Genomic DNA, 11,408 nt, shown 5'->3' with positions numbered 1-11,408 from the left:
TGGGTTTGTTACCATCACGACCTTTCCCCCAACCTCCCCCTCTCCCATGTCCCTCCGTAACTGTCAGTCCCTGTCGGTCCTGTTGCTTTCTCCTCCAGATTGTTCACCCAGCCTGTCTTATTTAGACAGACCTGCGGAGATAATAACATGCACAAAAACAAGACAGAGCAAAACCAAGCAACAATATACAACAAAAGAACGACAACAAACCAATGACATAAAACAAAATAAGAAAGAAAAGTTTGTAGTTAGTTCAAGCATTGTTTGTTGGCCTTTAGGAGTGTTTTCCAGTCCAGTCTGTTGGGTCACCACGCCCTGGCCCCAAAGTCCACCTTCGGCATTCCCTGGGGACCTTGCTGCTCCATTCCCTTGCTGTTCTGTTGTACCCTCTTAGTGTTGTGCTTGGGTGTGGCGGGATCAGATCGGGTGCAATTCCCACACTTGTGTCTCCAGTGTTGTCCCCTGTAGAGCTATGGTTCAGTGAGGGATGTCATGTGTCATAGTGGGGTCGGTCATGTGGTCCCCTCTGTGGACTGGCTGCTCTAATTGGGAACATCGTCCTCACGGCCTGGTGGGCCAGGATGTGCTCCACTCTCTCCTCCTCCCTCTTATCTGCTCCCAGGTGCTCCGATCAGATATGTCCCTCTCCCGGAGCTGCAGATTCAGTGCCTTCCTCTGAAATAAATTCTTCTGGGGGGAGGGCCAGGTGTCCACTTAGTAGTTGGGATTGGGGCCAGCCCCCCAGAAGAGCCGTCCTCTTTCGCTGACCCAAGCATGAGAGCTTTCTCCAGGGACTGGCATCTCTTGAAATCATGCCCAAAGTAGGAGACAAAGTCTTCCCCTCTTCACTTCTAAGGAACACTCTGGCTACTTCTGCCAAGACAGATCTGTTGTTCCAGCAGCCCACCGCACTTCATTATGCTCTGCCAACACCATAATTCAGATGCACCTCCCTTCAACCCAGGAGGCCTGGCGGTGTAGTGGGTGTGCATTGGCTGCTCTCCACAAAGCCCTCTGTTGAAAACCACCAGCTTCTCTATGGGAGAAAGACAATCTCCAAAACTCAACTCACAGGGGCGGCCAGTATGAGCTGGCATGGACTTCTTGACAGTCAGTTATCCTTCTACCGCTGTCTTTATTCATTATTCACCTTTCGTATTCATATGATTGAAAATACCATGGCTTAAGTCGGGCACACCTTAGTGACATTTTAAATTTTTTTGAAGTGTTTTGCCAAGTGTAATACATTGATTGCTGCTTCTGCGGGCATTGAGAGTTACTCTTGTTATGTTAATAAATGATGACTCCTTTTTTGGAGCTAGCATTTCTGTGCCTTTGTTGAAAGTGACACTGGGGGCTGGGTGTGGTTGCTAACCAAAAGATTGACAGTTTGAACTCACCAGTTGTTCCAAGGGAAAACGAGGCTATCTGCTCCAGTGAAGATTGACAGCAGCGGTTCTCAACCTGTGGGTCGCAACCCCTTTGGGGGGTCGAACGACCCTTGCACAGGGGTCACCTAAGACCATTGGAAAACACATATTTCCAATGGTCTTAGGAACCGAGACACTGCTGCTCTTGTTTCCAGGTGGGTCCGCCCACATACGGGTACACCCACATATGAGTACCCGGTGTGAAGACTGTTACCCATTCAACACCATGCTTCAAGACAAAATTTCATTTCTTTGTAATTAGAAGTAAATATTTCACAATGTAATTACATATTGTTTTGTGACTAATCACTATGGTTTAATTATGTTCAATTTGTAATAATGAATATACATCTGCATATCGGATATTTACATGACGATTCATAGCAGTAGCAAAATTCCAGTTATGAAGTAGCAATGAAAATAACTTTATGGTTGGGGGTCACCACAACATAAGGAACTGTATTAAAGGATCACTGCATTAGGAAGGTTGAGAACCACTGATTGACAGTGTTGGGAACACTGTGTAGGGTCACTTTGAATCAGAATCTGCTTGATGGTAGTACATTTGAAAGAAACAGGAAATATCTCGGTCGTTTTGGTAGACAAGGCTAAGGACTAATACCCATTAAAAAGTGGGCATCCGCCTTTGATGACATGGCTTTGCTAAACCTAAGAGCAATCTCATTCTTTCCCCCTGTGGAAACCCACACTGCCATTTGATCCCTCATTGATCACCTCCACTCTGCTCATTTTTTCTAGGCAAAGTTTAAATTATCTTCCCTGTCTTCACTTTGATGAGAGTCCATTTTTCTAACTAACTCTTTAAAATCTGACCTGTATGATTCATTTGGTACACAGAGTGATTTCTGTATATCCTTAGGGGGGTGGAAATTGTGGCTTTTTCCTTATAAAACATAGTATAAGGGAGGGGGAAAAAAGAGGAGTTTATACCAAGGGCTCAAGAGGAAAATATTTTTGAAATGATGGCAACATATGTACAAAAATGCTTGATACAGTTAGTGTATGGAATGTTACAAGAACTGTAAGAGCCCCCAGTAAACAAGCAAACAAACAGTAGTGGGTTTAAAAGGAACCCTGGGATTATGTGGAAGCAGGATTTTAGCCTTCAGTGGATGAGAGTTCACATTGTAATCGATTCATTGTGATCTGTCACCTTATTCCTGGAAAGGAGGGGAGGTGGCAGGGACACACAGCCTGTCTTCAGGGTTGCTCCACTTCGTGTGCACTTTCTTGCCTTCCAGTCTCTCCTCCACCGGGGATTGTAGCTTTGCCCCCTATCGGCAGGGTTCCCTCCCTCGTGGCAGGGTCCCCAGGGCTCTTTTCACCGCTGGGTACATTTGCTTATTGAACCTGGTGAGGAGCTAAAAGGGACCACTCCTTCCTTTTATGTGTGGACCATTTTCTGAGGGTGAAAGTCACTGAGTTAGTTAACTGTGCCAGCCTGGCCGATAATCACATGTGGGGCTAATTGAAAGGCGGAGGGATAAATGGGTGGTGACGCCCGGCTTTTCTAGTTCTCGGGTCTCTTGCTTTGTGATGGTCGCACCAGGGTGCAGCTGCCTTAGCAGTTCCCTGCTTCAGCTTGCAAGATTGACTTCCTGCAAGACATCCCCAAGGAGAAGCTACATGGACCTACCCCGATGCAGCCCTGGGTGCTGGAGCAGCCGTGTGGAGACCCCTGCTAGTGCTGAGATGCTTGTTCGTTCACTGACTCAGCTTTCCTCCTGTAGTCGGCATCATTGCCTCTGTTTTGTGAGGTGAAGGACTTTGTGGACTGGTGTTGGGTAAATGGGTTAATGTTGGACTTGTGGGCTTGGGCAGCATTGGGTTGGGATGTTTTCGTGATACACATTTTCTTTATATAAAACTCTCTTATTTGTTTCTCCAAAGTACCCAGACTAACACAGTCACACATGCTCATGGTGAGGAATTTTGAGAAAAGATAACCGGTAATGTCTGTCCAGGAAACATTTTCCTAGTTGAAATGTGTTCTGTGAAAATTGTTGTCTTCCTTTCTTTCCGTTTGGCCAGACCCGTGCTGATAGTCTTCCTGGAGAGCTCTCTCTCTCTGCAGCCATTCGAGCCCATTTCATGAAGCAACTCCACTTACTCAGCCTTTCCTGCTGCACGTGCGCTTGGTCACCTTCGGCATCATCCCACTGAAGGGGAGAACCACTCTTCACCCAGTTTCTGAAGCCACGTGAAGACCCATCTTTGATGCTTCCTTTCTCACTCTCAGCTCCTTCATTCCTGCGTGGTTTGGACTATTAATCCATTTACTTGCCACCTCTCTACTGAGAGCACCTTAGGTGGAGCTCTCGTTGTTTGATTTCTCACCTCGGTTCCCAAGAGCATCATCTGCTTCTGAACGTCTTAGAATTGTGTTTTCTTCTTTCAGGTCTTGGCTTGGAAAATTAGGGTGTCTCTGGCCTGCTCCTATACCTTAAAGACTGAGTTTGTTGCTATTGACCCCTCCTAATACCACTCACATAATGTCACTATCCTATCTCTTCTTCCTCTCCCTACTCCCAACCAAAACCGTATGAGCTTGAGGGCAGAGAGGTCCACATTGTTATGCAGGTAGCTTGTGCCTTTTAAGTTTGCCAACCTTACCCTCCCCCGTGAGGTATTTTTGTAAGCGTGGTATGCTAATGTTCTAGTCATGTGTCTTATTCATAATTATATCCAGCCCAAAGAGTGATTAGCAAACTTCTGATAATAATTGGACCTAATAAGGAAATGAACATTTGTAAGGCAGTGGTTAGGTGAAACTAAATAGGAACTGCTATGTTCGTTTCATGACTGCTTTACAATTTCCATAGTGGCGTGATTGCCTTTCATCTGCATGATGCTGCACAATCTTTACCACAATCAATTTTAGAACGTTTTCTTCTTCCTTGTACTCATTGTTACTCGTGTTATATATTCTTTTCAATTGTGGCAAAAATATACACAGCAGAACATTCTCCAGTTCAGCCACTTCTGTGTGTATCATTCTGTGCCATTGATTATATTCTTTGTGTTGGGCAACCATTACTGATAGCCCTCTCCAAACTGTTCTTCTGCCATTTACAGATCATCAGTGCCGCTGAGCAGAAACTCTTCCTCCTTCACCCATGATAACCATCGGTCAAGTTTGCTTTCTTTTTCTTTTTATAACAGTTTCCTTGATAGAATATTCACATATCATGCACTTCATACATTTGCACAGTTAAACTGCTTGCAAAAAAAGTTGTAGCTACATCATCACAGTCTGTTCTAATGCTACCCACCCCCCCGCCCCCCGACTTTATGGTGTTTTTAAAAAGCGAGAATAAAAGGTAAGAAACTGGGTCTGCTTTCGTCCAATCCTCAGAATCGGTGCTGTAGTCCAACTGTTCTCCTGGCTTTGCCTTGGGCAGTTTCAGCTCACCTAGCTGTATCCCAGGACCCCAGCCCAAAGCCAAAAAGAGGCCCACCGACTCTTTACACGATCTCCAAGTGACCCGACCCCACGGAAAGTTCCACAGAAGGAAACTCTGCCCGGTCCCGAGCCGTCTTCACAGTCATTACCAGCTGTGAACCCATTGTGCCAAAGCTCCTGGGTCAGTCCATTTCGTTGAAGGTTATCTTAAGTTTTCACTCACCCTCCACTTAACCACGGATGGTGTCTTTTCCAAGGAGTGGTCCTCTAACCACATATCCAAAGTACCTAAGGGGATGGGCTTGCCGGCTTTGCTTCAAAGGAGCTCTCTGGCTGCACCTTCTCTGTTCATTGCTTTCTGGCGGTCCATGGTACTTGGATATTCTTTGCCAACACCATGATTCAGATGCATGTGGTCATTGCTTAGTGACCTCGATAATCTCTTCCAAACTAAACCTAAAGTTGAAAACAGATTCTGACTACAGTGAGACGCTGTATTTGCTAAAATAGCTGCAATAAATATAAAGCAAACAAAACTATAGAAAGTAGCAGGTGTTGGTGGGGGCATGGAGAGATTGGCAGTCTGGTGCATTGCTGAGGCTCAAGTGCAAAATGAGTGCCCCTGCGGAAAGCAGTTTGGGGTTCTTTGGTATTAAATACAAATTACTGTCTGACATTGCGCACGGAAGGATGAAAAGTAAACTACTCAATCCAGTGCTTGATCATAGATAGCATTAGTCACAGTAGCTAAAAGGTGGCCACGGAGCAAATGTCCGATTACGAACGAGTGAATAAAGAGGTTGGAGTCTATATAACGTGGGATGATATTCAGCCCTAAGAACAGTATGGGTAACCACTGCCCAAAGACAATTTGTTAAGCAGCAGAAGCCAGACGCAGGACAGCTGGTGTGAGATGCCCTGAATAGATAAGCCCAGAGACAGAAGGGGGGTTGTGTGTTGCCAGGGGGAGGGAGTGTACCACGACCCCAGTTTTCCTGCTGGGTGATGAAAACGTTTGGAAACCAGATAGGAGTGGTGGTTTGCAACATTGTGAATGTGTTAAAGGCATGGAATTCTTCCCTTCCCCCATGTGACTGTAGGCTGCTCCTCCTGGGATGGTGTTTCTTTATCGGGGACTGTTAGTTTCTGGAAGATCAGTTAATTTGTTGCTGTGTCCACTCCTGGGACGGGAGCTGCCACTCTTTGTGTGGGACACTACTGCTGGCCGCTGCTTCTCCGGAGTGCTGGCTGGGCCTCTTCCTCTTGGGGAAACCTGCTGATGGTCATCTCTCCAAGCTCACTGCTGGCTGACTCCTCCTTAGAAACCAAAGCCCTTTTCTGGCGTTTCAGGCAGAGCAGGGCTACATGCGTCTTCCGCAGTTCTCCTGGGGAACCAACCTCCTGGGTGAATTCTTCACTTCAAACTGGAAATGTTATGTGGTTTTCACCTCAGTTTAAAAGCACCCCGGAAAAGGAGAAGAGAAAATGGAAAACAAAGCCACCCAGTTGCCGGGCTCAGCCCCAGAAGTCCTGATTCAGTGAGCCCAAGGATCTTCATTCTATAAAAGGGCCCTTCTGAGATTAATTCTAAGGAACATTGATGTGTAGGTGTTATGAACCTGCATTTTGTTCCGTTGCAAGCCAACAGGACTATCTCATAGCGAACGTTTAAAGGAAATTGTGCTGAAGAGGTGGGCAACCATGGAAACCCGGCGTGGGCGTGGGCGTGGGGTGGGAAAAGCGCCACCATCTGGTGTCATCCGTGAAGCTGCAAAGTTTCATCTTGTGGATTTTTGCAGCTGGTGCCCCTGGCACCCCGAGTCATAGCCTCTTGCTCAATTGCCCAGGACTGCAGGTCCTTCCTGAGACGTCGCAGGGCTTTCTTGTCCCGGGAGAGGAGGCTGAAGGCTCATGCCCCAGGCACGCTCCAGCAGTCGTGCCACCTCGGTCAATCACAGCCCCTATCGCGTCTCTCCCCCACTGCCTTTCCCCTGGGTCCAGCTCCTGTTGAAGGAGTGTTCAGAATGTGTGTATTTGTTGGCTGATTTTACAGGTTAAATGCAAACCAAAGCCGTCTGTCGGGGTCCTTTCTTCTCCGCACCCCTGTTATCAGTCAAACTAGCTGAACTCCTCTGTGGGGGAGGACAGCGAGAAGAACACAGTGTGCAGTGCAGAACGGCACACGTTGCTAACGTTGGGATTACATTTATTCTCAGGCACTCTAATGGAATCATTGTGAGAATTTATTGGATTTTTCAGAAGTTATTACTTGCATGTACAACTCAGCAACTTACATGCCTTTCAGTTCACTTGGAGACAGGCTGTGGGGGTGTGGAATGAGAGTGGGTGGCACAAAGAGACTGATCGATGGGCTCCTCTTACTCATGTATGGGTCATTTTGTTCTTGAAGAATTCCAGGTGGGTCGTCTTGTCACAGTAAGTTTAGAGTAAGGTCACATTCTGCTACAGGGCAGAATGGGGAGGCTCTCTACAGATGCTCAAGGGCCAAGTTGCCAAAGGTCCAGAAAGCACGTCCTTATCCCACCTGATTTATTTCAAGGGTGTCTTTAAAAGATACATGTGTGCGTGTGAACTGTAAGATTACCCAAGACCTAGCTAGGTAGCCATCCTTCTGTGATCTGCAGTTGAACTCTAGGAATTGTATGTTAAACATTGAAAAGAGTTACTTGTCCTGGACAGTGGGAAGCAGGTGGTCCAGCCCCAGTGTTCAGTTTTGGACTGCAGAGGCAGGCATATTTTATTTTGCAGGAGACCAGGCGCCTGCCTGGAGGGACACTCATTCTCCACGCAGGACTCTGTGTCAGCAACAGCCTGTTTTGCCTTTGCATTGACACGGGCCTGGGCCCAGGCCCTTAGTTCCCTTTGTAGCTCAGAGTAGAGGAAGGGATTTGCTAAAGTAAAATCACCCTTCCTAGCTAATTGATGACATGGCAGGAACTCACTTCTGTTACTACATAATCATTTTATCAGATTTCTGAAATTGCTCCCATCTCCACTCCTGGCCAGTGGGCTTATTTTTTAAACTAGTCTTTAAAAAATTAATTTTTAAAACTCATACAGATTATGAGTTTGATCTTTGACTGCAGATATTTACAGGAAATTTGACAATTAATGTATACAATTAAGTATTTTAGAAAACAAGAACAATAGATGGACAAAGTACATAAGCAAATAGGGGAGAATTATAAGCATCCAAGTATTTAGAAGCATAGAAATAATTTAGAAAAGAGGATATGGAAGTTTTGGTACACTCTTGTGCCATCAGTGAAAGGCTAGGCAGGATAACCTCAAAGAAAAGTGGCAATTAGTAATCCAGTAGTTGGGTTTTGTGAGTGTCGGATTGTAGGAAGAGCTGCTTGTATGCTCTCCTGTGCTACTCCCTATACTGCCTGCCAGCTGCGATGTTCTCAGTGTGTCCAGGTGCCTTTACACTTAGAGGACTAAATGCATGTGTAGAATGTTAGGGTTGTCTGTTTCTGAAATGGAGGCTAAACCCATTTATGTTCTGGCCTATAACCTAGTGGAAAGTAGTTATTTTGATTTTGTCAGTCTTGATCTGAGTGAGTGGGGGAGTCTTGGTAGCATAGTGGTTACAAGTTAGCCTGCCAATGGCAAGGTCAGCAGTTCGAAATTACTAGCCGCTCTGGGAGAGAAAGATGAGGCTTTTTACTTCCATAAAGAATTACAGGTTCAGAAAATCCACAGCGGCAGTTCTACCCTGTCTCCTACAGGGTCCTCACGAGTTGGCATTGACTCGATGGGAGTGGCTTAAACTGGGGGGAGAAAAAGAATCCCTGCCCCTGTCCCCGCCCCAGCATCAAAATTGGTTTCTTAATCTAATCTGTTTTGCACCCTCCAGGGCCTCTGTTATGCACCTGAAGCCACACTGGCAGCTCCAGAAGGAAGCGCGGTCTCTGGACATCACCCAGGAGACGTGGCCGCTGCCCATGCGCCACCCCCGGGCTGTAAACGAAGAAGCGTGCGGCGCGAGCCTCCTGACACCAAGCATCTTTCCTTCAGCCTCTTGTGGCAAAGCATCCTCTCGCCAGCCTTTTGGGATCATTTCTCCAAATGTTCTGTGCAGCATGAGTGGGAAGAGCCCCGCAGAGAGCAGCTTGAGTCTCAAAGCCAAAAAGCATGTGCCGTCTGCGACAATCCACCAGGGCGAGGACGGGGACGGGCCGCTCGACATCTGGGCCGTGGTGAAGCCGGGAAACACCAAGGAGAAGATCGCCTTCTTTGCAGCCCACCAAGGTAGCACAAGGATCGGCTCTATGAAAATTAAAAGCTCCTGGGATCTAGAGGGGAGAGCCACCAAACGGAGGAAGAGGTCGGGGGATCTGAGGAAAGCCAAGGTCCAGTTGGAAAGGATGCGGGAGGTCAATAGCAGGTGCTACCCGCCAGAACCTTTTGCGTGTGGCATCGAGCACTGCTCTGTGCACTACGTGAGTGACAGTGGGGACGGCGTCTATGCAGGGAGGCCTCTGTCCGTCATCCAGATGGTGGCCTTCCTCGAGCAGAGAGCCAGTGCTCTGCTAGCCAGTTGTACGAAGACCTGCACCAGCGCCCCAACAGCTGTGAGGCTTCCTGGGCACCCCAGAGGTGTGCCCCCAGCCTTCCCTGCCCCTGGAGCCTGTGATGCAGTCGGGGAGAGGGGCACTGCTGAGGCCGGCGAAGCCCCAACCGAGCCGGTCCGCGTCCTGGACATGGTGGCCAGGCTAGAGTCCGAGTGCCTGAAGCGGCAGAGCCCGAGGGAGCCAGGGAGCCTCTCGAGGAGCAGCAGCTTCCGCCGCAATGTGGGCCGGGTGCTGCTTGCCGGCGGCACGCAGGCTGACGAAGGCAAGACCAGCAAAGGCGCCGTGGAGGCACCTGGCGCTCAGGGAGACCCTGTCGGGTCGGCATCTGAGGACTGTGGCCCCTCCAGCGCTGAGCAGTGTTCTCCTAAGGAGGACCAGGCCTGGGAGGATGGCCCACTGGGCTGCCCCTCATTGCCAGCCGGTGTGGGTCTCCATGTGGCCCATGAGGGTCCAGAGGCAGGCCAGCGTGCTGCCATGAAGAACAGCAGCAGCAGGCCTGATGTGGAAATGACCGAGGAACTAATTGGGTCGCCCTTCCCTCCGCACACCTGTCCCCAAGCCACTGAATTGCCCCCCAATGCTGTTGACTGCACGATGAGAGAGTTTGTACCGCTTACTAGCCAAACGCCTGCGCAGAGGAGGAGAGAATCCGGGGGGGTCATCATCGCCGTGTCCAAGGCAGAGCAAAAGCAGCCTTCTAGCCTCCTCTCCTGTGGCGACCCGCTTCCAGGACGGCTCTTTTTCCTGCCGCCTGGCCAGCCCGAGTCACACTGCTCACAGTCGGATGAAAGCACAAGAGAGTCTTCAGAGGGCAGCCCGCTGGCAGGCGCCCCCGCGGTTGGGGTTGACCGCGCACCTAAGGACAAAGGCGCTCCAGCCGAGCCCTGTGTGGCCCCCGCCTTGGCTGCCGAGAGGGCACTGCCGGTGGTGGAGGCGTCCAGCTGGAAGAAGCAGGTGTCTCATGACTTTCTGGAGACCAGGTTTAAAATCCAGCAGCTGTTGGAGCCTCAGCAGTACCTGGCCTTTCTGCCCCACCATATTATGGTGAAGATCTTCAGGTTGCTTCCCACCAAGAGTTTAGTGGCTCTTAAATGTACCTGCTGCTACTTTAAGTTTATCATTGAGTACTACAACATCAGGCCGGCGGATTCCCGCTGGGTTCGTGATCCACGCTACAGAGAGGATCCTTGCAAGCAGTGCAAGAAGAAGTATGTGAAGGGGGACGTGTCCCTGTGCCGGTGGCACCCCAAGCCCTATTGCCAGGCACTGCCCTACGGGCCAGGGTACTGGATGTGCTGCCACCGCTCTCAGAAGGGCTTCCCCGGCTGCAGGCTGGGCCTTCATGACAATCGCTGGGTCCCTGCCTGCCACAGCTTGAACCGGGCAATGCACAAGAAAGCAAAAGGGGCCGAACTGGAGGAGGACGATTTTTAAGTCTATGCAAGAGGCAGCCAAACCTGCCCCAGCCCCCACGCTGAGTGAGTGGTAACCCCCAGAGTTGTCACTGGAAGGAACCCACCAGGACAGCCTGCCATCGCTCAGGCGGGTTTCAATGCCAGTTCCCCAGCTGCACCTCACGTTTGATCCAGAGGTGGTGTACGCGCGCGCACGCGCACACACACACAGACTCACTTAGCTGTGAATAACTACGCCCGTCTTCCTAAATCAGATCCACCCTCGAAGGACAAAGATCGGTCACCATCAAGGACGTTCACAAGATGCTCCCACGGACAGTCTGCAGCCAGTCCTTGCAGGACTTCAGAGAGGGTTCGTACCATAGCATCTGCAGTGAGTCTGAGCCCTTTGGGGTGCAGCGTGTGCTTAGAGGGAAAGCTGGGCCCTGAATTCCCCTGGACCTCGTGTGCTTGATCTGTGAGATTGCTGTTTGTGGTGGGAAATGGATTTCATGCCCTGTGGTGTTTACAGTGTATATAAATTGTGTTTTCATAGGGCTAT

The 11,408-nt window shown here is 49.3% G+C and overlaps 1 protein-coding gene across 4 annotated transcripts in view; it reads left to right on the top strand.

Moving 5' to 3' along the window:
- Positions 1 to 11,057, top strand: part of FBXO34 (F-box protein 34) — an 82,457-nt gene extending 71,400 nt beyond the window's left edge. For all 4 annotated transcript variants that reach the window (XM_045287918.1, XM_045287917.1, XM_004698979.2 and 1 more), the window contains exon 2: positions 8,735 to 11,057. In XM_045287918.1, the coding sequence (XP_045143853.1) occupies positions 8,745 to 10,886 (2,142 nt within the window). In that variant the 5' untranslated portion in view covers positions 8,735 to 8,744 and the 3' untranslated portion in view covers positions 10,887 to 11,057. The remainder of the gene's footprint in view (positions 1 to 8,734) is intronic.
- Positions 11,058 to 11,408: the final 351 nt, after the last annotated feature.

The sequence above is a fragment of the Echinops telfairi genome, unplaced genomic scaffold (genome assembly GCF_000313985.2).
Source record: "Echinops telfairi isolate 266 unplaced genomic scaffold, ASM31398v2 ScPeMD7_18;HRSCAF=68, whole genome shotgun sequence".
In the NCBI taxonomy this organism is placed as follows: domain Eukaryota; kingdom Metazoa; phylum Chordata; class Mammalia; order Afrosoricida; family Tenrecidae; genus Echinops; species Echinops telfairi.
This window is presented reverse-complemented; position numbering and strand designations above follow the sequence as displayed.